The sequence below is a fragment of the Canis lupus genome, chromosome 25 (genome assembly GCF_048164855.1).
Source record: "Canis lupus baileyi chromosome 25, mCanLup2.hap1, whole genome shotgun sequence".
Taxonomy (NCBI): Eukaryota; Metazoa; Chordata; class Mammalia; order Carnivora; family Canidae; genus Canis; species Canis lupus.
In genome coordinates this window covers 45,808,649-45,836,548 of record NC_132862.1, presented here as the reverse complement: position 1 = coordinate 45,836,548, position 27,900 = coordinate 45,808,649, and the positions used below count along the sequence as shown (strand labels likewise).

Below are 27,900 nucleotides of genomic sequence, written 5' to 3'. Positions count from 1 at the left end.
AAAATTCTAGAGTAATTGGAGTGAGACAGAGAGTTAGGACTATTTCTGCTCACTCACTCACTCAGTGATGGCCTACTGCTCTGGCCTGTGCATCCTGTGGGGTTGAGACAAAAAGGTCCATTGGGTTGTGTCCTAACTGGCAGAGGTTTAGGGGAATAGAACAGTAAGAAGGGCTTGCCTCTCTCTAGTTTTCTGCAGAATGGACTGCGGGAAGTTGACCACCAAATGCCAGCTTTTTTTGAAGCATTGTTAAGTCTCTGCAAGTGCTTGGCTAAATTTGGCATTGCTTTTTTCTCAGCCTGCATGGATGGGATGTGAAGTCACCTACTAATTCCATGATACCCTGGGAGTTCTTCACTATAGTAACAAAAGTAAAAACAATCCTAGATAGGGTTTACATTAAACTACATTTTTAACACCTAACTCAAAAGTCAGGACTGAGCAGATATCAGCCCTATCTTAGACAGAATTAGAGTTACATGTGGTCCAAGGGGCTTGTTTGCATCTCTGCTAGTTTGACCCAGAACCCACGACCCCCACGGGCCTCGGAGCCACCTCCTGACCCATTTGCAGTAGAGGGGGTCAGATTTCTTCTTGAAATCAGTGCACAGATGGGCATTTTGTGGGTATCATAGAGCATCAGTCATTAGCAGGGGTTCTCTGAGTCTGGGTCCATGTGCCCCTTCCTATTCCATCAGGGATGGACAGATACTTCTAGGGCATCTTTCCCCAGACACTAATCTTTCTTTTGAGGCCAGGTCTCCATGACCTTCAAACAGATGAAAACAAGGGTGTAACCATTATAGATACAAGTCTCAAATGGGCCGGGGGGGGGGGGGGGGGGGGGGGGGGGCAGCCCTGGTGGCTCAGCGGTTTAGCACCGCCTTCAGCCCAGGGTGTGATCCTGGAGACCCAGAATCCAGTCCCACGTCAGGCTTCCTGCATGGGGCCTGCTTCTCCCTCTGCCTCTCTCTTTCTTGGTCTCTCATGAATAAGTGGATAGAATCTTTAAAAAAAAAACAAAAAACAAAAAAACAAGTCTCAAATGGTAGCTGTAGGCATTGCCTGAGGGGATTTTAGTTCGCTTCCAAAAACGTATCTTCTGCTAGCTAAGGGAATGCTGTTTATGAGGTTTTGTATCTTTTAAGAGGGAACCTATCTGAGACTTTCACAGGGATGTGGGTTTGTCCTATTGCTAGTCTGATTATGGGCACAGCCCCAAGAAGTTGAATATCACTTTCCTGACTGAGCAGCTGGCCATGTGTAGGCCACCTCAGAGCCAGCTTTGGACACACTCTTGACTTTAGTGCCACTGGCCCTCTGCTCTGGGAAGTAGGAGTGATTAGAATTTAAAGCGGGCATCTTGGGAAAAGCATAGTTTGTAGTGCCTCACTTATGGATTCGTGGTCCTTCTCTGCCTTTCTGCCTCTCCCCTCTGCCTGTTGTTACTGGGTCTGGTTGTCCAGTTAGCAAGCTGCTGCCTAGAACTAGACCACTCTGCTGTGAAATGCACTCATCACTTCTGGCCATCAGATTCTTTGAGATAGTATCTTTTCAGAGTCTTGACTCGTGGCCTTTTAAGACATTGGCAACTTCATAGGAATTTCTCTTTCTCAGGTGCTAAGGGAGCAGTTGCTGTGTTGTACACGTGACCCCTTTCACAGGGTGGTATCTCCCATTTTTCTTGAGACCCTGCAATGGCATCAAGCTGCTTGGGAGACAGAGACCTTAGAGTTTCTGCATTAATGGGGTGCCTGGATGGCTCTGTCAGTTGGGCATCTGCCTGTGGCTCGGGTCATGGTCCCAGGGTCCTGGGGTCAAGAACCACATGGGGCTCCCTGCTCAGCAAGGAGCCTCCTCCCTCTGCCACTGCTGCTCCCCCCACTCGTGCTCTCTCCCGACCAAGTGATTAAAAAAATAAAATCTTTAAAAATAATAATAACATTATTTTTTAACATTAGTAAATGAACTTAAGGGCAAAAGTGTCATGGAATCACATGGACCAAGAGCAAAGATTATGGTGGAGAAAGGGCTCAGTACCTGCTAAAGGGAAGGCACGTGCCCTCAGCATTCCTGAGAGACAGTGTCTCAGTCTTCGTGAGCCCAGATTCCCATGTGGGTGGTTTTTTTCTGCTGCTATTCTGATTTGTTCCCTGTTGGGTTTTTCCTTTCTTAGCTTCTGTCGTGTAATATTTAGCACAGAAATTCCAAACTCCTGGTAATTAGATATCTCCAAAGCAAATGAGCTTCCCCTTAAATCCATATAACCTACTTTTCTCTGCCCCACATAAAAATACAGTTACCCCAAATGAAGAATAAATCATTCCTGTGTTAGGGGCAATTAACAATCCCTCCTGCCTGGCTTAGTGGAAGGAGCCCAAGCTTTGGAGTAATACAGCCCTGGGTTTAGTCTTGGATCTGCCTCATTTGTACCTTTAGGCCTGTTTCTCAACATCACAGAGACTCAGGACCCTCAATGTAATAGGAGTCATAACGGTGATTGGCAAGAATATTGTGGTGCTCACTGGCCACTATGAATAGCATAGTGGTCAAAGTGCCTGACACAGGTGGTTGGCTTTATTCCTTCATGCCTACTTTACAAGCCGATTCCCTGCCCGCTGGAAGCCCGAGAAGAGTCTGTCGGGTAGATGTGTAAGGACAAAAGCCACCTTGCCCAAAGAGTGAAAGCAGGAGGATGGGACACCTGGGTGGCTCAGTGGTTAGGCGGCTGCCTTCGGCTAAGGTTGTGATCCCCGGGTCCAGGATCAGGTCCCACATTGGGCTCCCTGCATGGCATGGAACCTGCTTCTCCTTCTGCCTATGTCTCTGCCTCTCTCTCTCTCTCTCTCTCTCTCATAAATAAATCTTAAAAAAAAAAAAAAGGCAGGAGGATCCCTTTCCATGTATAGCTGCAGAGCTTGCAAAGTGGTTAGAACCCTCTTAGAATGAGAAATCTCTGTAAGTGGCATTAAAAAAATTGGAGCCCAGTCAGGCAGAGCCTGCTAAGGCAAATGAAATGAACTGCGGGGCTAAAGAGGAGGAGAACCCAAATTGGTGGTCCCCGGCATCAACTAATAAGCAAAGAAAAGCCTTTTATAAAATGCGGGGCCTTTAATGTAACCCTAGTCGATCTTTCCTCCCTGGATTGGGGTCTAGGCTGGGAGTGACCTAACCCTATCACAGACACAAGGTTGCATTGTCCAGCTTGACTAGAGCAGTGAGGAGGTCCCTAAGGCAAATAGCCAGCTCCATTATTTTGTTTCTAAGCCAAGATGACACTGAACTTCCAGCCACTAAGCAACAACACATATAGGAACTTCAGCTCAAAGCAAAATGGAAGAAGTAGATTAATATCCATGATGACTCCTAATTATGATCAGCCCAGCTCAGGTTATCCGGGTCCAACTGCTACCTAATTCATTCCAAAAGGAAGCAGGGCCCAAGACTCAGGCTGTATCCCACGGAGGAAAATGTCTCTGGGCTGGGCAGGGTGACTGCTTTAGACCATCCACCACTTCAGATGGCTTCATCCCTAATTCCCAGTATATGAGAAAGCACTGAGAATGTAGTTTCCAACAAGAGCAGGGAGAAAACACAATTAAGGCACAGATTCCCCCCTCAGAGCTTTGTAAGGATTGGAGTTCTGTGCATGGAGGGGGACACTGATTTCCCAGAGTGATTTTGTGAATGTTTCTGAGACCAGTGAACAGGGCACCATAAGTCACTTTGACCAATTTTTGCAGTGGATCCAGGAATTTAGGTTTCTACTGCCAGCCTGGTAACTCTTCCTTCAGGAGGCTTCATCTTTCTCAACACCTCCTTGAGACTTGGTAGATCAGACCTAGTCCATAGCTCGGTGGCTTGCTTTCATCCAAGATCGTGGACAGGCAAGGCTTTGGGCAGATGTGTGAGGAGGCCATCTGAAATGACTTTAGTTAATCTTCCTTAAAAAAGGAATTGCAACAAAAATATCTAGTAACTTACTAAGGGATAACAAAAGTCAGAAAGGGCAACCTGGGGGTACCCAGGGGGGCTCAGCGGTTGAGCGTCTACCTTTGGCCAAGGGTGTGATTGTGGGGTCCTGGGATCGAGTCCCGCATCGGGCTCCCTGCATGGAACCTGCTTCTCCCTCTGCCTGTGTCTCAGCCTCTCTCTCTCTCTCTCTCTCTCTCTCTGTCACTCATGAATGAATAAATAAACTCAAAAGAAAGAAAGAAAAAGAAAGAAAGGAAGGAAGGAAGGAAGAAAGAAAGAGAGAGAGAAAGAAGGAAGGGAGGGAGGGAGGGAGGGAGGGAGGAAGGAAGGAAGGAAGGAAGGAAGGAAGGAAGGAAAGGAGAAAGAAAGAAGGAAAGAGCAACGTGAGGGAGAATCTCTGTATTCCAGAGTGACCAAGAGTGCTTTTCTCCTCAAATGGCACCGATTATTTCCAGTCCTGGGCCATTTCTTATGAGAACATGGCCATAGTTGACAGCTTTAGACACTCGAGGTCATCAGTCTCTTGCAGCAGATAGGTGACACCCATAACATCAGAGGGCAGGCTCCCCAAGGGCAGGACCCTTGCCTGTGTTGTCCACTGGGTGACTGAGCACCTAGCCCAGTGCCTGGCCGGAAGTAGCTCTTCAATAAATAATTGTGTAACGATTATGGTTGAATGAATGAATCCAAGCATCCATTCAACTAACAGACCTGGAAAAGAGGATGAAAATTAATCCTCAATCCCAGTCCACTGTGCCTTTTCCTAAGTCCTTTTTAGACTTTCAGATTTCATTCAAGCTTTCCCAAGCTTGTAAAGAAGGAAAGAAAAAGGGAATGGGGGAATAGGCCAGAAATGAGTATGAGGAGCGAGGCCCCTCAGCTGTTCCAGTCTCCTAGGTGACACCCTCACAGTTGCCTGAAGCCCCACAGTGTGCCGAGCAGCGGGCTCCACCTCCTCCCAGGGCTTCCCTGCCACTGCTGGAGGGAAAGGGGAAGAAGACCTGTCTGCAGAGGACTAGAGTGGGGGGCGGGCGCCTCTGCAGTGTCATCTGTGTCCCTCACAGCCCTCTGGGAATCAGACACACACAAATAGAGACTTTTTGGCAGCTCTTGAACATCAGCTGAGAGCAGGTTGTCCTGGTAGGAAAAATATTTCTTTCAGGATGATATATGGAGCTCATGCAGGCAGTGACTGTTCCAAAACAGAGTCCTTAGGTCAGGCCCAGAGCCTTTTTCCTATTTAGGATATGACCCAGATCCTGGGAGCTGTTTCCTTTTGGTATGCGTGAAGCTGGGCTTGACGCATACAAGCCCAGTGACCTGAGATGTGCCTGCCCTGACTTAGTGCAGACTCGGCCTCGAAAATGATTCCAGATCTCCCATTTCCTCTGAGGTGGAAAGTCCCTGTGCAGTCGGCTGAAAGCACGTGAAGTGGGGAGGCCCAGGTAGGTGGGCTCCAGCCAGACGGCCTCACCCCACTGCTTACATTCTCACTGGCCAAAGCCACATCTGTCAGCCCTCCTAGAGCCTCTGCTCCCACATGCCCTTCTGTTAGCTGACAGAGGGACAATCCAGGGGACAAGGGGGAGGTGCTGAGTCTGCCACTGTGTCACAGCCACTGTCTGGGCCTCTTCCACACTCCCCTCCTTTGATGGCTTAGCTTATCATCACCACCTAGTTAATCTAGCACATGGCCCCCTGCTCACCACAAAAGCAAGCATATGATGTGGATTTCTTTGTTTTTAACATCCCATGGCATTTTGAGGTTATGGGCTAGGGATGCTAAACATATTTTGGTAGTCGGTGAATTCTGGGTACTTGCCAAGTACCCTCTGAAGTACCACTTTCCCTTTGGGAAAACGAAACCTCCATGGGGACTTGACCCTAAAGGGAATGTCCTGTGGTGCTCTTGTTGCTCAGAGCTCTGGGCGAGTCTAGCTCCGTGGTTACGGACCCTGTGGGCGCAGAGAAGACTGAGACAGGGAGGTGACTACTGATTCCACCTCAATTCTTAAGAAATCTCCAATGGGACCCTCCTAACAGTTTTCATGAAAAAGCATCCTTTCTCTGTGGGACTGATGTGTGAATGATCTGAGTAGTTCTGAGAGCCTCTCATTTCTTTTTTGTCAATTGTGGCCAAGCTGAGAATCAAGTCAACATTTCTCTTCTCCAAAGCCCCACACTCTGGGTTTTGGCTGCCAAGTTCTATTGCTTGATGATCTATTAGTCTGCAGAGCTTATAGAAACTCCGGAGAAGTAACTCTGGAAGGAAGACAGAATGTCATTCCAAATGCCAGATTCTGTGCTCTAAGACACTTTCATGAAGTTCTGTGTCCTTCATCTTAAAAATTATGGTGGGGAGGAGATCCTGGTGGGGAAAGTTGTCTTCTTCTCTTCACATCATAAATCCAGGAATAGCATGGTAGTCTTTTGAATTCATGCTGTCTTCCTTGGATTCAGGTCTTGGCTCCACTGCTTACTAGCTGTATGACCTGGGGCAAGTCGCTTAATGTCTCTGAATTTCAGCTACCTCATTTGCAAGCTATTTACCTATCTCATGGAATTTCTTTATTTTCTTTAATATTTTATTTATTTATTCATGAGAGACACACACACACACACACACAGAGGCAGAGACACAGGCAAAGGGAGAAGCAGGCCCCATGCAGGGAGCCCGACGTGGGACTCAATCCCGGGTCTCCAGGATCATGGCCTGGGTCGAAGGCAGTGCTAAACCGCTGAGCCACCCGGGCTGCCCATGGAATTTCTTTAAAGCTGCTAGGCTAACTCCATATTCCTCCAGAACGTCTTCCTTGACTCCCCTGGTCAGAGCTACCTTTTTATGTACTCCCATAGTACCACACGCAGGCTACTATGCCCCATAATACTTGGTACATCATACTGAAATGATTCTTGTGCGGGACTGTCTCTTCTGTGACTAGCCTGCAGCTCTTTAAGAGTATAAAGTGTTTTAATCTGCTTTGTTTCCTGAGGTTCTAGTAGAATTTCTGGCCAATGGGATGGTTTTTACCCGCTAAAAACAGACATCGTTTCTTGAGTATTCCTCTACATGAGTGTCTCTGTTCACTCTACCTTGAAACTGCTTGTATCTGAATTGATGAGTGTTAGTTGTTTCCTTGAAGTGATCATTCTTATTCTGTTGTTCTTTCCCTATCTAAAAGATATACTGGTTTTTATTCTTTATCTTTGGAGTTCCCCAAAACTATATTTGGGTAATGGCCAAAATAAATTCACATTTATTTCATGAAAGTGAAATAGTAATATCTGCTTTCTGCTTATGGGTAGTTTGTCAAAAATATATGATGGGAAGGAAAGAATCAGATGATATTATAGTCAGGGGATCCTTAGCCTTCTCATATTTATCATGTTGGGTTTTGATGAGGGGAAGGAGCAAGAGAGTACAGGAGGACTGATGTTTGGAAACAACAGACTAGTGCAGTTAGAGCCTGTGCGCTCCAAGGGCTGGTGGCAGCAGGGGGCAGGTTTAGGGGATGCTGTGGCAGTAGCCACCTGCTGTGCTCCCTGTGTCTTTTTTGCTATTACCTGGAATCCACATATTTCCTAATCTTCCAGATGCCCTGGTCCTGGATCATAGCTTACACTTTTAGGGCCCTGAGCTCAGTGTTGAAGAATGGACCAGGGATGTGTAAAATGTCCCAACTGGGGTTTCAAAAACTAGAACAGGTGGACATTGCACAGGGCCCTTGGGAGCCCAAGGATTCATGCTCTGACCCCATCATTAGACATTTACCTAAATTTATAGATGAACAGGCCCTGGGTCTTGCTTTTCAGTAAAGATTATCTAGTAAATTTGAAAGATGCTATTTGGTAGAAGATCCAGATAATTCCAACAGATGCACTAAGACTATTCTGTGGCTGCCTGAACTCACAAAAAGTTCTTTTAATGACAGTACAGAGAGGTCTAGAACGTTGTACACAACAAAAGTACCAGGATTCCAGAAGATTCTCTGCACAACTGTCATGTCACAAAAATTACTAAATCAGTATTCCCATCCCGTTTCTTTAGTCCTTCATCCCAGAGATTCTGACTTTCCCCTGATAGACCACCTGTCACCCAACACTGGGTTGATATGATACTGCCTACCAAAACCCAGTGTTCTCTCTTAGAGCTTAGAATGGCACCGAAGGCCCCATGGGCTCTGTTCTCATCCCAGTCTCTTTCTCTTCTCTACCACTTTGAGTATACTGCTACTAGAAGATCTAGTAATACCAAGCTGTTGTTACGTATCAGTATACCTTAACCAGTGCTGTTCCCTCTGCCCAGAACTCCTTTGTCGAGTAACTGTTGTTTGCAATCCAAAGCAAATGGTTACAGCATACCTATGCAAAAATACGCACAAACTGGTGCTAAGAATGTTACTGGACATCAGTTGTGTCACTAAATTTGTATTTGCTGAATACTGCCCACATACTGGGTTTACGTAGAAGAGGAAAATGATAGGTTCAGGGCACATACCTCTGTGTGTGTGTGTGTGTGTGTGTGTGTGTGTGTGTGTGTGTGTGTATGGACATAATTTCATCCCATATAAATAATAATCCTAGAGTTGAGGGTTGTCCTCATTTATAGACCAGGAAATGAGCTCTTGGTAGTTATAATTTTCCTTGGAGCCTTCAGCTGGTCACTGGTGGAGTACAGTGTCTCACCTGGATTTGTCTGACTCTAGATCTAAACCTATATCACATGACAGTGAAGATGTTAAAGCATAAATATGATAGGTTAGAAAGATTCTAACCAAATCTGGGATAAAAAGTTACATCAAAAAAAAAATGATGAAGGAGATAATAAGGAGAGAGGAGGGATCCTTATAGATTAAAGGTGATGAAGGAAACATAACAAATATGACACTTAAGTTTTTCAAAATCCATGAGTCATGGTGGTTCTCAGAGAGAGAGAGAGAAATGGAAAGAGTTTTTTATAGAGAGAAGGAATGATACAACTTTTAAAATCCCCATGCGTCACTTGGATACTAAAACCCCTGGATAAAAGGACGGGGGACAGGAGAAGCCCCTGGTTTCTCTGTATCACCCCATGGTATCACAGCAGAAAGACGGCTGGGCACCCCTAACCGAGCAGCCAGGCTGGTGTCACCAAGAGTGAGACAGCCCCACTGTACCCCTCCTGTGTGCCATGGAAGGGGCACAGTGTCGCCCCCATGCTTCTTTTATTAAATAGGATGTGTTGACCATGATCCAGTCCTGAGGAGACACACAAATCCACAATGTAACAGTTCTGCAGCCTGGACACCTCACAGATCAGCCAAAAGCAATGCAAGGGCCTCGATTGGGTCCCGGATCATCGGCGGGGGGGTGGGGGTGGGAGTAGGGGTCAGGGGTTGAGGGGATGGGAGAAGCAGCGAGACTTGGTCGATAGGAGCCCTCCTTAGGGTCTCTCCTGAGTCCCTTTGACCCTCTCCCCCTCCCCACCCATTCTCCCGACTGCACTTGGGTGCAGAGATGACCAAGGAGAGCAAGCTTGTGCTCCCCCAGAGGGGCAGGTGTGCTGTCTTGTTTCTCCTGCTGTACTCAGCCCTCACCTGGCTCCTGTGACCTGACTGACCTGCAGTCTGCCCCTTGTCCAGCTCCCTGGCCTGCACAGAAGGTCTGGCCCCCTTTCACAGAAACAGCAGTGGCTGCCTGAGACACCCAGCTACCCTGCTGTCAGCGCCGCCTCCCTCACCGCACCCTTCCATCCCCAGCGCCTGTAGTCCTGCCCCATCCTTGGTCACAGGTCTTTCTGTTTTGCTTGTCCTGCAGGTTCAAGCGTGAATGGTGTGGAAGAGCCTAGCATTGCCAAGAGGCTCAGGGGCACTCCCGAGCGGATTGAGCTGGAGAACTACCGCCTGTCCGTGAAGCAGGCCGAGGAGCTGGAGGAGGTGCCCGAGGAGACACAGGCCGAGCACAACCTGAGCAGCGTGCTGGACACGGGGGCAGAGGAGGACGTGGCCAGCAGGTCAGCCTGTGCTTTGTCCTCGCGGGTCTTTCCCAGACAAACATCATGCCCTAGTGGGAGTAGGCAGCACTGGACGCCCAGTGAGGGCTCCGAGCCACACTATCGGGTGCCATGTACCAGTGGGGTGACACTAGGCAAGCTGTGTAACCTCTCTGTGCCTCCGTTTCCTCCTCTGTGAAATGTAGGCAGTACTGGGACTTTCCTCACAGAACTGGTATGAGGCTTAAATAGTATGAAGCATTTAAAACAGTGCATGGCACAGGTTGTGTTGATGGTGGTCGCCTTCCTTACAGCTGTGCATGGTGCCTGGCCAGGTACACAGGATTTCTGTCATCCTGGCAGGAATCCTAGGAAGTAGACTGGAGCATATATCTTGTCGCTCTATAATTGAGGAAACTTGCTGGTGATTTGTACTAGGATCAAGGATTGACTAAGACTCGAACTGAGATTTCCTAAATCGAAGTCTAGATTCTTCCTGTTTCCCCACTGCCTACTGGCCTCCCCTTTTGTAGTTCCCTGTCTCTTTGTCTCATTAGCTGGTGAGGATCACGACCCATGGGGCGTAATTCAAAGATTCAGTGAGTATTTCTTGAACACCTACCATGGCCTTAGCACTTTGCCATTTGTCGGAAAGGTAACAGAACAAAGGTAACAGTCCCCGGTCCTGTCCTCAGGTTGCTGCTTATGGGTTTCCTGGAGGGAAAGACAGACACAAAGGGCCAACAGTGCACCTGAGGCAGTACGCTGTGGGGGCAGGCAGTTCAGTGGTAGGAGCCTCAGGGTTGGAATCAGGGGTTCCTGTTGTGGCACCAGTTGGTTCTGCAGTCTTGGGGAAGCCACCTCTCCATCCAGGCTTCTTCCTTCCTCCTCTAGGTAAAAAGAAGAGCAGAAAACTTAGGTACCAGAGGCTACACCCACAGCCAGTGGTTTTGTGCTTGGCCCTCCCAGTGTTTTAATTACATCTGAGTGACGACTGAGGGGGACACATGCCCTTCCGCCCCACAGAACTCCCCGGGTCCAATATCTTTGCCCTATGGCCTGGTTTTCCTTAGTGCCCAGGTTTTCCAGAGTCAGTATAGGACTCAGAGTGCTCCATGGAGCATTTTGGTGATCAGGGACACCAAAGAGAACAAGATAAAGACAGAGTAAAATCACTATTGCTCAGACTGCTGCAGGGCTTCTGGAGTAGGAGCACTTACCGTGTCTCCCAGCCTAGTGGAGGCTTTGCATTAACATGAGGCATACGCTAGGTGCTTTTTTGTCACCACAGTAAGGAAATACGTGGGGGATAAAACAGAACTTTTATTATTACTACTATTTACTGAGTTCTGAGAATGTTCTTCAGAGGGTGTCTGCCGGGCAGAGCTCCTTGCACTTGCATTCTGTCACCTGAGACACACTTTGGATGAGCTGTTCCTTGGGCTGGACGCACAGGCAGCACATCTGGCATTCCCAGGCAGCCTCCCCCTGGGTGCTTGCAGGGCAGAAGCCGTCCCTGCATTCACGTTATCTCAGAACTGCATCTCACCCAGAGCATCCACAGAGCACGCATGCCTGCTCTGTCCTGATGAGGGACAGCCCACTCTCTGCAGGGCTGATGGCTCAGCCTCACGGTAAGCATGCTCAGCTTACTTTCCTGCCTGATGACAAACGCCACTTGATATAAAGATAATTCCTGGACCTGCCCTGGAGTAGCTGGGCTTGGGGTGGAGACCAGGGGTACCTGCTTTTAACAAACAACCTGGGTGAGTCTTATCCATGTCCTAGTTTAGTCTACCCACGCAGAGACTGCTGGCCCAGACCTAATTAGCTCCATGACCCTTCCTTGGGGCATGGAGGGGGAGCATCTTCCAAAGGAGACCCTGGAAATAGTACTTTTATTTTCTCTGGGAGAGAACAGGTACCTGAAGACAAAAGAACACTAACTTTATTTTTTTTTTAAGATTTTATTTATTTATTCATGAGAGACCCACAAAGAGGCAGAGACACAGGCAGAGGGAGAAGCAGGCTTCCTGCAGGGAGCCCGATGTGGGACTCGATCCCGGGTCTCCAGGATCATGCCCTGGGTTGAAGGTAGACGCTCAACCGCTGAGCCACCCAGGTGTCCCAAGAACACTAACTACACTAACTTTATGATTTTAGTTTTGCTTTCTCCTGATCTCCTAGCTGGAAAACTTTGCCCTGGGGACTGAAGATGGCTTGCGCAGCACCCATCTGCTAAGGGCCTCCAGTGTTTGCATATCTCTGACCCTGCAGAAAAGTCAGGGAGGACTAGAGCCGATAGGTGCCCTTTCCAAATGGGGCGGCCTGGCTACAGAGGACTTCCCCAAAAGTCCTTGACAGGCTAGCCTGAAAGGGCTTGGCCCTCCTTCAGTGGTCAAGGCTGACCACAGATAAGTGGAGATTCCTGACTGATCCTCTGTCTTCCTCACCCCTTCTCCAGCAGAGGCTATAACGTGAGCCATCACTGAGCAGGATACTGCTTTTAGCACAGATTAAACATCTATTGTGCAAAGATTGCTGGACAACATACATCTTCTCTTGCATCTGCTGAGCAATAGTGTTTACATCGTTGTCAGAGTGCACTCTCTGATTATGAGTGGATCCATTTAAAAATGAAAGCCATGATTCCCTATTTCCCTTGAACACCACCCGAGAACTTCAAGTGGTGTTTCAAAATTGCTGTCTGCCTCCTTCACAGTAGGGCCCACCCAGATTCCCAGGCTCCACTTTCTGAAGTTGGACCCAGGCAGGCAGGAGACAGCCCTTGTCTTATTTTTGGGTTTGCCACCCTGACAGCTGCTGGTGGCCAAAGAACTCTTGGGTTCTTGGCGAACGTCCAACAAGGCACAGTGTGACGGTGGTGTGAACATTGGTGGAAATCCTGACCTGTCACACCAATGATCCAACCTCTTTAAGCTTCAATGGCCTCATTGGTAAAAATGGGATATTATTGTGTCCTAGAGTCCTATCGTTACCGTGTCCTAGGGTTAATGTGCAATTAAGTGACCTAATTCATGTGAAGAGCCTTGTGCCGCTGGCACTTCATGGAGCTCAGTGAGTGTTTACCATCACTGTTGTTGCTGGCCTCTGCCCTTCCCCCTCCCCGCATGACAGACCTCTGCTTGGCTCATTTAAGTGTGGAACAGATCTGGTTTTTTTTAGAATCCAGCCCATGTACCTGCTGCTCTTGCTTCCTCGTACCAGGCCCTGTCATAGCCTCAATGAGAGGGAACTCGGGGAAAGTGCTTTGAGATCACTGATTGGATATATGTTGTAGCAGGGAGGATTTTTGCAAGAGGCTCTTCTCACTGAAAGGGTCTGCTCCTAGTGATGGACTTCAGAGGCCTCATCTCTAGGACACCTGTGAATTTAGGTAGCAGCTTACCCTGGCTTTCTCTGGTTGTGCTCCCTTGTACATCCTTGTGTGTTTGGGCTATGCTAGGCACTGTGACGAGCACTACAACAAGCCAAGCAGACCTGGTCCCTGCTCTCAGAGAGAGTGCAGTCCAGGGGGCGCCTACCTATATCAGTCGCGGGGTTGGGGGTTGGGGGGCAATAGATTGGTTTGAATGCAAAAGCAGATACCAGTCATGATAGAGTGCTGATCTTGAGGACTGCATTTCCTGGCCTTCATCTCTCCTAGGAGGCTATAAATTGAAAGGTCACCCTCTTCCCAAAAGGGCAGAGCAGTTGGTTGTCTGTGTTGTGTCTTGTCCTGAGTAGGGATTCTCCCCACCTACAAAGTTTCTAGGCTGACATCCAAGTGGCAGAGGGTGGTCTGCCTCACTGTGGATTCCTCCTCTGCACCCTTCCTCCTAGCCTCTTCAGACCCAGAAACTCAGGTACTGGGAACAGCCAGAAAATGTAAAATGAGCCTTGAGGTTCTGAATTTACATTGTGAATCTTTCATGACGTTAGGATCCTGGTGAGACCAGGTCCAAGGTCCCTTGGAAATGGTGGTCCAGAAAAGAACAGTTAGCAACCCCTGTCTGTCTCTCTGTCCTTCACAAAGGGAGGGAGGCTGGTTTGCCTGTCGCAGATTTCCAGAAGCAACGTATCCAGGCTTCTCAGAAATGGACTGAAAGCTGGTAGCTTATGAAGAAGCAATGGTTTACCTTTCCACCCTATTTTTTTATGCTCCTGTGCTTCACTTACTGTTTTCCCGTGGTCCTTGGGCTGTCATGAAACTAGGCAGTGTGGCACTCATAGCAGCTATAAGTGAGGCCCCATTGCCCTTATCATAGAGTGGTCATTGCTTACATTACGTACAGTGCTGCCGCCCTCTTGACGTGGCACAGTCCAAGGAATCTGCTGTATGGAAGCCCCCTCCCAGGAAGCCACAGTGAGAGCCCGTTGAGCCTGCTGACCACTGGGGTAGCCTTTGTGGACCTGGCTAGGAGGGGAGGACAAGCAGGCCTGCCTTCTGCCCAAATTTACATTAAGATTTAAGATGGTGTAGAAAGTGTTCTTATCCTTATTTCATGTCTGAAATATATTAAGTGGTATACATTAGGTTACACATTATTATTAGTAAGAAAGTAAACAAATGACAACACAAAAGTAAGGTAAAAATAATACCTAACTAAATACTGAAAAATAGTCAAAATCCAGATGCCAAGCTTTCCATGGTCCAGATTCTTAGCTTTACTTGCCTTAAACTGCCTCCCCTCAACCCTCCATCCCACTACAGCTCTGCTCTACCTTACTTTATCATGCTGTGTTTGCTTCTTCTCTCCCCCTGAGAATAAGGATCTTTTGTGCCACCGTTGTATCCCCTGCAATGTCTAGGAAGTGCATTATAAGGAGAAGATGCTCAGTAAGTTTTAGTGGCTGAGTGAATGAAGTAATATTCACCAAAGTGAGCTCCTCACAGGAAGAAGCTGTCTCTCTTTATTTTTGTACCTAACTGGGTAAACTTTAATAGGTACTCAAAAATGTCCACTGAATGAAGGAAGAAATATGTAAATGAGTAAACAAATAGGTAAACAGCCGGTGTCTCAGAGTGTAACACAAACATGAAAAGCAAGCAGATCCCTAACCTTCACAACACTTCTACAAGGCAGGTGTTAGCTTTGCCTCCTGACTGCTGCGGATGCTGACGCTCAGGATGAGTAGTCAGCTCAGGGTCATACAGCTGGTAAGGAGCAGAGCCAGTGTGGCTCTGTGAGAACCAGTCACCTGGGAAGTCACGGGCATGCAGCCTTCCAGGCTGCCCTCACTCCTGACCTAGCTGAAGTGTGGGGATTCCCAAAACCACCCTCAAGTTCCTTGGTTCCTGAGAAGGATGCACAGGCTGATTAAAAGGTTTATACTGGTGGTTATGGTTTAATTACAGGGAAGGATACTGATTGAAATCAGCAGGTAAGGAAGCACACAGGGCAGAGTCCAAGAAAGTACAGATGCCGAGCCTCCAAGGTCCTCTCCCTGTAGGGGCAGGGAAGGGTTACTTTCCTTGTGTTAATGTGTGGCGAAGTCCCTATACTATTACTCATCCAAGCCTGGGTGTTCAGAGATTTATTGGGGCTCCATTACCTAGACATTGAATGACTCAATGTCTACATGGTGTGATTGAACTCAGTCTCCAGGCCAAGTAATCCTGCATGACTCAAACCTCCACCCCCAAATTGTTGGTCTTTCTGATGTGGTCAGCCCTCACCCCAATCACATTATTAGACTACCCACCATAACCCAAGGATCCCAGAGAAATAAAGCCATTCCCATCGGGCAGGACCTTCCAGGGACTTAGAGTTTATCTCCCAGGTGCTGAGACAAAGGCCAGACCTGTCTTTGAACAAGGTTAAATTCTCTACCGCACAGGTACCAGTAGCACTAGTAGTGGAATGTCCTTGACCTTATCACACTGTGTTCACTGATTCCCTCTCCACAGGCCCATTCTGAGTGGGGAGGGAGCACCCTGCCATCACAGGAAGGCAGGACTGGACATCCAGCCCATGCATGATGCTTCTGGGGTTAGAGGCTCTTCATGCCAGAGGTTGGACCATGCTTGACTGTAAAAGCCAAATTTCCTCCATCCCAGCCAACGACACGTTTCTCCCTGAGGGCAAAGCCCTCTCCTGGAAAAGGCTTTTGGGAAATTATCAGGCCATGAACCAGGCCTGGGAAACTTCCATTTATTCAGTGGTGTATGGGGATTTTCTCCTGAACTACAGCTCCATCGTACTCTGCCAGCAAGGGAGGAGGGTAAAAATGCTCTGGGGTGGTAGCCCTAAGGGTGGAGATCCAGGATTTTGGCTTGCAGGAGTCATGGCCAGCATCTTCTGACATCAAGTGCTGCTTCTCTGCCAAGCTGAGCTCTGGGCTCTGTGTAAGGAGAGAATGCTGGTGGGAAACGTGGCTGGTCGTCAAGGGTGGGAACCCCAGGGATGGGACATGTGTTTCCACCCTCTTCCCGTAGTCCCTGTACTATAACTTCAGTGAACAGTGCCTTTGCTGCATGTTAACTGTGTGTGCTCGTAGGACGCTGCTCCAGGCATGGCACACAGGGGGGCTTCAGGGAGACACTGTGGAATTGAACGTGCTGCCTTCCCTCCATCACACACGCCTTGATGGCCAGCCCATCTGTGGCTAAGACTTCATTTCAAGCCTCTTGGAGGCAGCTCTTCTTTCTTACCATGGTTCCCACGAGAGCCTTCCAACCCACCTGAGTCAAGTAGAATTGAGTTCCTCAAACCCAACAGTAGATCATGATGAAGGGAGACATTCTCTCCATGCTCCCTACTGTCTCTGAGGGCCTTTGACACTGGACTCAGTGTGGTTGCCACTCACTGAATAGAGACAACCCCAGACTGGGCTGTTGGCCTGTGTGGCTTTGTGTAGGGGTCACTCATATGTGTGTATTTCCTCTGGCCCTCTACTCACTCTCCTTCCCCTTTTTTGTCTTACCTGGGCAGCAAAGCACGCCGCACCCCTCCATGTGTGTCCTCTCTCCCTTCCCGCCCAACAGTTGCTTTGCTGGGACATTTTGCCTCTGGCTGTGATTTTCAACTGTCTCCTCAGTTTTTATCATTCCCTCACTCTGGTTGTGTGGTTGTTTCCCCACAGCAGTTCTGAGTCAGAGATGGAGGAAGAGGAGGAAGAAGAGCCTCCTCTGCCCACTTCGGACCTGGGCGGTGTTCCTTGGAAGGAGGCCGTGAGGATCCATGCTCTTCTGAAAGGAAAGAGTGAAGAGGAGCTAGAGGCCTCAAAGAGCTTTGGGCCTGGGCATGAAGAAGACGAGGAGGAGGAGGAGTATGAAGAGGAGGAGGAGGAGGAGGAGGAAGAATATGAAGAGGAAGAGGAAGAGGAAGAGTCTAGTGAAGGTCAGAAAAAAATCTCTTCTCCTAACTCAGACCCTATCCCATCCCTGAGGCAGTCTGGTTCTGTGCCTCAGTAAAGTTTCTGTGGCTGGAGTCACAGGGATATGCCTCCCACCGCCCAGAGACGATCCCTCCTGCCTCTCCCTCTGACCTGAATTTTGGGGGTAGAGGAGGCCATTGACAGTGGAAGGACTGTCCCTTGTGCACATTCTGAGTAGAAACTGGAAGGAGAAGACAGAGGGTCAGCAAATTAGGTTATACCTTTTCTCCTCATTGTCTCTCTTTTTTTCCTTTACTTTCCATTAAAATTATTTTGATGAAGAAAGGGAATTTAGCTTTCTAGAGAGTTCCCTGACTCCAAGTCCAGGATATTGGAGGCTGCAGAATACCGAATCTCACTCTGCTCAGAGCTGTTGTCGCTGAGGAGGGGCTAGGTGCTCACTAAACAGGGTTAAGTTGATGACAGGTAGTAACATGTTTGGAGCATCAGCCCAGTGTTCAGTCCATCTGGCTGGCTCTGAAATGCTCTCTTGCCTTGGACTTGAAACATTGCAATTCTGCGCCTACCTCTGGCTGTGTGTGTCATGGAGTGATGAGGAACTCGGTGGGCCTCCTTTCTTGCCTCTGTATGGCAGAGGGTCATTCTTGCCCTGCCCTGGCTGCACAAAGTCTGGTGAGTGGTGGGAAAGAAACCCGGACAGGTAGAGACCCGAGTGCCCCTGACAGCAGTGCCACATCCTTCACGCTGTGCTCTGTCTCCAAGGCACAGGGCGTGGAAGAGGGGCGATCCCTCCCAGCCATTATCAGAGAGGCACCTTAAATTCTTACAGCCCTGGGCCCTGTAGAGTTGGTGCTAGCTTTCTCTGCTGCTGCTGCTGGAATTCGATGTGCTTGGCAGCCCAGTCCTACCCGCATTTGGGCATGAGAAGGACCGAGGGCTGAGCAGATACGGAGCCCTCCCCAGACGGGGTGTGCAGTACTGGGCTGTCCCGGGAGCTATGACCTTCGAGACCCTGGTGAGCAGGGCAGACAAGAAGGAAGGAGCCTCCCCTGCCCTCAGGGTGCCTGGCACCAGGGTGAGTGGTCAGAGGCACAGCACTTCCTCAGGCCCCTGAGGACCTCTCTAGACCTAGTTCTCCTGTGCTCTTCCCTCCAAAGACAGAGGCAGGGGTGAGGCCCACAGAGGCCACACTTTGTTGGGTTGTCCCTCCCTCCCCATTCTGATGAGCAATGAATGCAGTCCGTGCAAAAAGGAGGCAGGCGCTGGTCCAGGAAGCTGGTGTCTTGGGTTCTTTCTCTGTAGCACTGTGTCTGCAGAGCTGTGCTGGCTCAGGCTCCGGGCTGCCCCTGCCTCCCTGTCAGTCAGAGGGGGCGATGGTGCTCACAGCACATCTGCATCCGCATCTGGGGGAAGGTTATTTTGTTTGTATCATTTCATACATCATCATCTCGAGCTGCTGATTCATATGTTCTATGGCTTGTAGCCCCAGACATGGCTTAGGGTCAAAGTCTGTGCCCTTTGTGGGAGAGCTTAGCCCTGCTTTCCCCCACACAGAGTTAATGTCCTGGATCTGGAGCTAGCGTCAAGACGCAACCTGCAGGGAATGGGATTTCACCGGAGAAACACATACTGGCAGATGCAGCCACACCTCAGGACTGTTCCGAGCCCACGGTGTGTGTGTGTCTCCTGGGCAGTGGGCTTCGTTGGCTGCGTAGACAGTGACAGGATGTTCTCACCTTGCACCTGCAGATAACTCTTCTCTGTTCTCTTTCCTCCCTTCCCTTTACCACCCCCACCCGTGCGGGATTCTTGATGCTGTTTGTGGGTGTCTGACCCCCCCTGCTGTAGAAGGGGAGTATTGCCCCTGGGACAGAGAACTCCTACAAGGCCAGTGGCTCCGGCAGCTGTCACAGGAAGAAACTACGGGTACACGTAAAGGTACCCGCTTTGCCCTCACCCACCTTATGCCCTGGCACCCTAGAAGCCATCCAGAATTTGCCATCAAGAGCAGGTCCCACATGAAAAGATCGGCGTTTTATAAAACAATGCTGACGGGCTTTGGCACGTGCCTAGCTCGGCACCTGTCCCTGGGCCCAGCCTTCATGAATAGGCATGTAGACAATGGCATGTAAGAAGAGGGGAGTCAGGGAGAAGGCAGAGAAGACTCCGGAAGCAGCCTTATTGAGCGTTGGCCCCCATCTGGGCCCCTGGTAGGCTTTGCTGAAAGTCCCCTGCTCTAGTAAAGACTCAACCTCTTCTAATATAGAAAACCTCATGTTGCAGTCACACTCTCGTAAGTGGCGGAACCAGCATAGGTGTCATCACAAGCATAGGTGCCCAGAACCTCCCTCCACTGTGCCCTGTAACATTTCTCTGAGAAAGGAGGACAGTCCTCTGAGGCTGAGGACTCCCCAAGGCCACATTTATGAACAGGAAGCAGAACGTTATCCAGGGAGAAGGCTCACTGTCTTTTCTTTGTTGCTTAGAAGATGAAGAAAGACTTCACATTTTTCTCTTTAACTTACCTTCCTTAGTCCTAGGATGTTCAAGCTGTTGGGAGGTTTTGCCGTATTTAGCCCCACCCAACACCATGAAAGCCAATTGACCTTAGAGACATCAATCTGTGGAGACCAGCAACTCTAACGAGAGAGTGCATGCAGGGCTCCCAGCTCACATTTAACACCACGTGGTGCCCACATCCACACCTGGTGGCCCTACTGGTACTTTCTGTCCATATCACATTCTCCATTGCTTAAAAATTAAGAGGTGCCATGGTGGTGATAAAGCCAAAGCCAAATTGTCCCCTTAGATTGTGAAGAGTGGGCTCCCATCAGGATTCCCAGAGTCCTTCAGATCAGGTGGCACCTGCTCTTCCTGCCTGGAAAGCCATCCCCCCTCCCAAAGCGTCCCCTCTCTAAGCTGCTGGCTGTTCTTTATTTTAACCCAACTGTGTGGCATGGTCCAAGCACCAGTGACAGGGAGCTTACGGGGTGGGGGCTGTATGCATATTCCTTGGGCTCTGACAGCAGGAATCATCTGAAGGATCCGCTGGCGAGTTCTCATATAGCTGCAGGGTGCCAAATGGAGTTTTCAGGAAAAGGGCTTTGACCTCAGGAAAAGCAGAGAGGTGTTGCTTTATTCCTGCCCACAAACCCCCACAGCTTTGGGATTTACAGGGTAGATCTGTGCTTCCTCTCCCAGCCATTGCCTCCCCAAACTCCTTTGTCCCTATAGCTGTGTCCCTGCCACAGACCAGCATGCAGCATGAGACCTTTTATGGAAGGGGGATTTTTTTTTTCTTTCTCTCTCTAGCTGCAAAAGATAAACACTAAAGTACCAGCAAAGTAAGTTTCCGCCCTGCATGAGTTAGCTGGCTCATGACAGAATGGTACTGTCCCATCCTACCTTTCTCTTGTCACTTGGCTTAAAGGCGAAGCTGTCAGCATGGTGGCAATAAGCACACTCTGTGTGACCACAGAAGGAACAGAACACACAGTGCATCCTCCAGGATCTCACACTGTGCTGGGTAACAGAGCCGAGTGCTCCTGACCCACGGAGATAGCCCTTCAGAGGCCACTTGTAACCTGCCCCTTTTTCTGACTTGGCATTTGGGTCCTTCAAATGCAGATGACATGAAAAGAGCATCAGAAAGGAGAGTTCTTTCTGTTTGAAGTGGAATGTATGGTTCTATTCATTGAAGTTAAGAGTATAAGAGAAGCTTGGAACAACTAAGTCACATGGAACAAGTAGAAATTGTGTGTGTGCACATGTGTGCGCATGTATGTGGGTGTTCTCAACTTTTGTCTCCTTCTGATTCAAACTGACCCTGGCAAACACAGTAACTTTTTTTCTGTTTCCTTTCCTGTGGTGTTCTATCCCCTCCCTCTCTTGACCGTTTATTTTCTGCTTCCTTCCTCTCTGTCATCTCTCTCTTCCTCATCCCTCTACCTCTGACCTTGGCAAACTAGTTGGGAGCCAGAGGCTACAGCAGATCGTAAATCCGGCCGACCCCTTGGAGATCCAGGCTGATGTGCACTGGACACATATCCGAGAGAGAGAGGAGGAGGAGCGAATGGTCCCAACCTCTGAGTCCTCCACTTCTAGAGGTAACTGTTTCAAGATTGGTGCCCTTCAGAGCACCTTCTGTCCCTGCCTCCCCTCTCACTGGTGCAGAGGACTCTTCCATTATGGCCAAAGCCATCAGTTTGATCAAAATGTGAGCCCACGAACGATTTTATTTTCCCGATGTTAATTGTGACCTGTTGTTGGAGGATATGTAAAGTTCTCTATGGGTTCAGAAATTATGAGCTCTTTCTCCGTGCATGCAAAATAGTAAAATGAACTTGACCTTGGGACAACCAAGAACTTGTTTTCTTTCCCCGTATGACTAGACAAGGTGACTCTGTCCACTCAGTAAAATGTTCTGGTGCTTTCCCTGTATGGTGTGTCTGAGTGTGAATGTACATTGGCAGGACGGGGTGGGGGGGTGAGGGGGTGGAGCAAATTTTGAACTGAAATGAAGTGTGAAGAAGAGATTTAGATCCGGGAGGCCTTTTAGCTAGCATAACGTCCAGTGCTGGGTTCTAGGTGAGATGGTCTGTGTTCCACAGTAGCATGAAGACAAACTTTAGTCTGACTTCTTCCAGAAATAGCAAGCAAAACGAGGGAAGGATGGTGGCTGCTGAGGGATATGGCAGCTGCCACGCCATCCTCCCTGCCTTCTGACCACAGCATATGCACTGTCTAAATATGGATCCTTGGTGTCACCAACCTCTGACTCTCACTCACTCATCCTTGTGAGTCCATCCAACGCCTACTGGGGCCACACACCCTGGGAGGCTCTGAGTCTACAAAGGAGGTGCTTCCTGCCTTCGTGAAATTTAGCCCTGGATAGGGCCATCGGATCCTCCCCTGCCCCAAGTCCTCACCTGTTGGCAGGACCAGCCTCTGTTAACTATTTTGCAGCAGCATAAACACTCAGCAGGAGTGAGTGTTTAAAGAAGAAAGACCCTGCTGAGCAGGGATGTGGGACTGGCCTGGGCTAGCTCTGCAGCCTTGAGCCACCAATGACCCTCCCTGTGTTTTCTCCCCTTTTCTCATCCTGGATGCCCATTGTGTAGGCTAACAGCCGGATGATGATCCCTCCTTGGTGCCAGAGCAGCCTCTGGCTTGTAACCTCTCTCAGTTTCTCTCCTGTTTGGGGCTTTAAAATGAGCTCAGCTCTCCTCCCTGGGAGTCTGCAACCCTGTGTAACTTTGTATCTATCGTCTGTTTTAAATTCAGTGCCTGACCTTCCCTCCATACGCCGCGCAGCAGTGCAGGCCTGGCTGGAGACGGTCTCTGGAGGTAGTCTGGTGATGTTTGTTCCCTCCCCACTCACCATAACCATTCTCTCTCGGCAGCTCCGCTGGTACCTTAACACTAGAATTCTGGTCCTGCTGCTAGTGCATGCCGAGGTCGCGGGTCGGCGGGCGGGGGGGGCACGTGCATGCCTCACTCAGGCAGCCCATCCTTGCATGGACCAGACACGCACCCCACGCCCTTCAGGGAAGGTCTGGAGGAGAGCCTAGAGCATAGACAGAACTGATGTGAACCTGTTGTTATTATTATTAATAAAGGTTGGGGAAAGGCCAAAGCTAAAGGAACTTTTTCAGCGTGATTTTTAAAGTCTGTAGTAGTTCAGTTATGTAGCAGTTGGGTGTGAAGATAGAGGAATCAGTTAATATTCCACCAAATCACCCAACTACAGAGGACAAGACATTGAGGACTCAAGGACCTATGGAAGACTCCTCAGTGAAGAGGGGGGCACAGGCAACCTCTGTACTGAGGTGCAAGGTCTGTTTAAATACTTGGGCCAGGAGATAGCTGAGAAACCTTCGTTGTCTCTCCTGACCTTTTCTGGAGAGATGTCTCTCAATGTGGGCAACAGCCGTGCTCGGTGGGGGCAGGACAGTTCTGTGCATTATGGGACAATTAACTTCCCTGGCCTCTGCCCTCAAAACGTCAGCCACGCAGCCTCAACCTCCTGCCCCAACCAAAAGTGCCCCACACAGTATCAAATAGCACTTGAAGGAGGGCAGTGTTGTCCCCTGGTTGAGAACTGTAGTCCTGGTGGTTGCTTCTAGGCTGAGTAGGATGGGAGCCCCCAGATCTTCACCACCTGTCTCTGAGCAGCCCCGCTCATTGTCCTCACTCGTGGGCACCAGGCACACAAGTCACAGAGCTGCAGGGAGAGCTGGACCTGTGGTCACACCCAAGCCCTGGGAGCAGAAGCTGCTGGCCATCTCTCCTAACCAGTCAGTCTCCCAGGATGGTGGAGAAGGCTGGGGTGTCAGGACTTCCCAGCTGGCAGCTGAAACAAAGCAGAAGCTCAGTATGTCTGTGATTCCCAGCTTCCATAGTGTGTGGCAGCTTCTAGCACTCTGCACTCCATCCTAACATGGGTGAACCTCCCAGTTCCATCCCTCGAGCTGCGTTTCTCCAGCACCTGCTGCTGCTGCATTGATGTCCCTCACTTGTTTGTTTTTTGATATATGTGACAATTGTTCCTTTCAAGGTACTCACAAGGACTGTAGACTTAGTACCTATCTGACTCTACAACAGGCATTCCCTAGTAGCTGCTCTGAGTTGGAGAACCACGTGGGGGCCGAGGGACAGGGCCGGGGATCGGGCTATCCTGACTGGAGCTGTGCCAAGCCGAGGAGTCTTGTCATGGTCTCCTTGGTGCTCCCATCCAGGACACTTGCCGACAGAGTATAAATTATCATCTTGATGTCCAGGGACTCAGAGTCATTTAAGCATACATGTTGGGCATGATGGGCTTTAATGGAATGAGCCCTGCTTCCACTTCCACTGGGTTGGAGTGACTGCCAAAGTAGAAAAATTCAAGGGGGAAAGAGAGGCCTCTCTGTGCCTTACCACTTCACAAATGGTGTCATGACGCCATGAGCTCGTTATCCAGATGATAGCTCAGGTTTGAGGAGGTACAGAGACTTCTGTTTGTTCCTCAGAAATCCTACTCCTGGAGTTTGACAAACTGAAACAGCAATGTGATCATATAAATGCTTTAAACCTATGGAAATAATTGAGTAGTGTTACCCCCGGTACTTTTCCCAACAAATGCCACCATCACAGGAAAGCGTCTTGGCATTACCAGCTCCATGGGCTACTCTGGTATCTCAAAAGGAGGGGTGTGATATCCACTATGTGCCAGCCTAGAACTTATTCTGGAACTCTCCCATCTTTCCACAGAGTCCATCCCAAACCTATTTTGTATGCTTCCCCAGAATCAGATGCAAGTCATCACCTTATTTTTAATAAGCTTGAGTATTCAAAAGGGGTGGTAAGATAGTTATACAGCTTAAGGAATTATTACTATTGTTATTTATTTTCTGAGAGAATACAACTGTGCGTGCGAGGAGGGGCGGGGTGGGGGAATGTGCAGAGGGAGAGAGGATCTTAAGCAGACTCCCCATCCGAGTGGGGAGTCCAGTGCGGGGCTGGATCTCACGACTCTGAGATCATGACCTGAGCCGAAAGCAAGAGTCAGATGCTTAACCGACTGAGCCACCCAAGTGCCCCAAGGAATTTTTTTTTTTAACAAAAACACCTGTGACTAGGTCAAGAAAGGACACAACCCCAGCATCTTCAAAGTGCCCCTTGACTTTCCTTGACTTCCTTCATACTCAGACCTTAGTGTCCACTCTCAGTGTTTGTGCCACACTCACTGTGCACGTGCTTCCAGAAGCAGGGATACAGATTCACAAGGCTGGATGATAAGGAGACCAGTGACCTGAGAGAGCCTCTCCTTGAGAGGCTTTGAAGAAATCTACCCAGCTGTGCCACAGCCCATACTTCTGCTGCCCACTGCCCCCCTGGGCTTTGAGCCTCCAGCTCTAGGATGTATACATCTAAGCATGACCCCTTTTCCTGAAGTGAGAACCTCTAGAGGTGTTTGGAGAGTGGCTGTGTTTAGAACCCTGGAAGATGCCCTTAGAGCCCCTGGACAGACGGGTCTGTGAGTCCCAGGTAATGCTGGGATCTCACAGCATCCTTTAAAGCAGCCCGTGTTGCTTTCTTAATTACTTTCTCTTAGTCCAAGCTGTTAGTGCGAGTTTCAGGTATGCTTGGGAACAGGTCTGAGAGAGAGAGTATGTGTGTGTGTGTGTGTGTTTAGGGGCTGGTTCCTCCTGAGGAATATGAAGTCGACGCAAGCTTTGCCTTGTTCAGCAGCACCGAAGGGCTATTCTTGAGTCTAGAATATGAACTTTACATACCCTCCCACACACTTTAAAAAAAAATTTCTCTGAGTTACCACAAGCAAAGCTGCAACCCCTGCGGGTTGAAAGGGGAGGTCGTTGCCTTCAGGTGTCCCGTCGGTCACTCATCCAGCAGGGGTCTCCCCTGCACACAGCACCGCACCTGCTAGATGAGCAGCATGGCCATGAGCACATCACCTAAAGTGTCTGGCCCCGGATTCCCCTCCAACCCTCTAGCATATATGGTAAGGATTAAGACTTGTGGCATGTGACAAGGTCCAGAGAATGCTGGCATGAGAGTCATTGTTGCTGCTGGATCGGCAGCTGGTGTCTGTCTGCTGGGCCTGGGGAAGCAGCGCATCCCCTCTGTCCTTACAGGGAGGAGCTTACAGCAGCCTCGGGGACAGGGGGGTGGCCAGAGCCAAAGCTGCTCTCTTGCACTGGGCCCGCTGGAGCAGAGCCGAGCTAGCACCATGTACTCGGTCCCAGGCCCTCACCAGCACCCCAAATCCAGACCCCTCAGTCCCTCTGCCCCCTTCTTAAGGTGTTCACCTGGAAGCCCTGGGAAGACCACCATCTGTGTACACCTGCACAGGCAGGCTCTCCATCTATCTGTCCTTTTCTTCCTTCCTTTGAATGTTTCTGCTTTACAGTCCCATTTGATGAGAATGACCTGGAGGAAGACGTGGACTCGGAGCCAGCAAAGATAGAAGGGGAGGCCACAGAGAATGGGGACACAGGGGACACTGGTGCTGAGCTGGACGATGGTACGGGGAACCCCAGAGCCTCCTCTCTGCACTGCGCTAACCACCCTCTTCCTCCCAGTGTGTGACTGAAACTCCGGAAAGATAATAGATGTTAAAGCAAAAAGCAAGGCACTCAGACGAGACAGCTGTTAGTTAGGTCTGCTGGTCACGCCCCTTGTTCTGGCACTAACCTGAACACATGTGGCTCCGCCCCTTGGCCACTGTCCAGCATGGCCTGCGTTCAGTAAGCTGTGCTTGGGAAACCAAGCAGCTTGGGTACCCTGTGGAAGGTCTGTGAATGCGCTCAGAGGGGACCTACAAGGAGATGGCATAAGAATGACAGTCTGGGTGGCTGGGGAAAGGGGGCAGAGAGCAGCCTGAGAAATGAGCAGAGTCCAGGCAGGACTGGGGAGTGCAGGCTGTGGGATTGAAGAAGCACAGACCTCAGGTGAGGCAGACCCTTCCCAGGCGCCGGTGCTGTGTTTCACTCTGTTGTGGCCCGTCAGGTGCTGTCGGGTGCATTTAGAAAAAGAATGAATGGAGCTCCGTAGGCTTCGGTGAGAGCACAGCGTTGCAGAGAATAAGGCACTTTGGGCTGGGGCTCAGGAGCTTGGTGGGCCCAGTGGGCAGAGCTTAGCAAGGGCGCAGGGCCAGGTCCTGACCTCAAGCAGTGACACTGGTTTGGCTGCTCTCGGGTACAGGGATGCCAGGGCCTCACTCGGGTGCTGTGCTCTCCCTTCGGCCCGCCAGATCAGCGCTGGTCTGACGGGATCCCATCGGATGCCGAGACGGATCTCCGCGTGCAGCACCAGGAGGCGGTAGAGGCAGACCTGGAGCTGAGGGTCTCAGAGAATGAGGAGGAGCCACCTGAGGTCACACCAGGGCATCCGGAGAGAAGTAAGTCTGTTGTCTCAGGAGAAACTGCTTCCAGAATTCCCGCTGAGAGCCCACCATGGTGAGAGCAGCCCCGAGGACACAGGTCACGGGAGCAGAGCTGCAGCAGAGTCGGCATGATGCATGCCAGCCCCCAGGTGTCTTCCTGCCCCTGCCCCATGCAGGGACCCTGCACATGACTTCTCCGACAGCCCTTTTGTGTGGGCTCTGGAGCTGTGAAAGGGTGGGAGGTCCGTCTCCTAGCTGCACACAGATCACACACTAATGACACTAGCAGAAGTGGCATCCGGGGACACTCTGGAAAGCATTTTCCTTCAGAGCCGGCTGGGAGAGGAGCCCTCCGAGAGAAGGGAAGGTGGTAGAGCTTCCACTTACATACCCTGTTTCTGTTCTGTTCAGGTCTCACCCGGGTCCCCAGCCCTGCCCTGTCCCCTGAGGAGCAAGCTGGTCTGCGGTCCCCAGGCCACAGCCCTAAGGCAGAGGTAAGGGCTCGCAGCTCACTGTGGGGGACAGGACCAATGGGACCCTGAGTGCACATAGTAATTCCTTTGTCTTAGAGCCTGGATGTGAACCCACTTTTTGATTCTTGTGCTCAGTGGGGCTGCTGGAAACAGGAGTGGCAGAGGGGATGCAGCTCAGTCCTCACCCTGGGCAGTGTCCCTAATCCTGCATGGCCCCAATCCAAAACCTGGGTCATCCCACCACTGTGTCACTC

General features: G+C 49.9%; 1 protein-coding gene across 28 annotated transcripts in view; it reads left to right on the top strand.

Moving 5' to 3' along the window:
- Positions 1-27,900, top strand: part of MICAL3 (microtubule associated monooxygenase, calponin and LIM domain containing 3) — a 218,928-nt gene that overhangs the window by 156,849 nt on the left and 34,179 nt on the right. For 16 of the 28 annotated variants that reach the window (XR_012017918.1, XR_012017919.1, XM_072799684.1 and 13 more), the window contains 8 exons: positions 9,772-9,967; positions 17,033-17,289; positions 19,136-19,225; positions 21,256-21,393; positions 22,571-22,633; positions 26,199-26,312; positions 27,042-27,188; positions 27,585-27,667. Coding sequence is in view for 26 of the 28 variants with exons in the window: in XM_072799684.1 (XP_072655785.1) it covers positions 9,772-9,967; positions 17,033-17,289; positions 19,136-19,225; positions 21,256-21,393; positions 22,571-22,633; positions 26,199-26,312; positions 27,042-27,188; positions 27,585-27,667 (1,088 nt within the window). In the remaining 2 variants the exon portion in view is untranslated. Of the gene's footprint in view, positions 1-9,771; positions 9,968-17,032; positions 17,290-18,841; positions 19,226-21,255; positions 21,394-22,570; positions 22,634-26,198; positions 26,313-26,992; positions 27,189-27,584; positions 27,668-27,900 lie in introns of those variants that run through there. The other 12 variants (XM_072799703.1, XM_072799702.1, XM_072799695.1 and 9 more) reach the window with 9 other exon arrangements.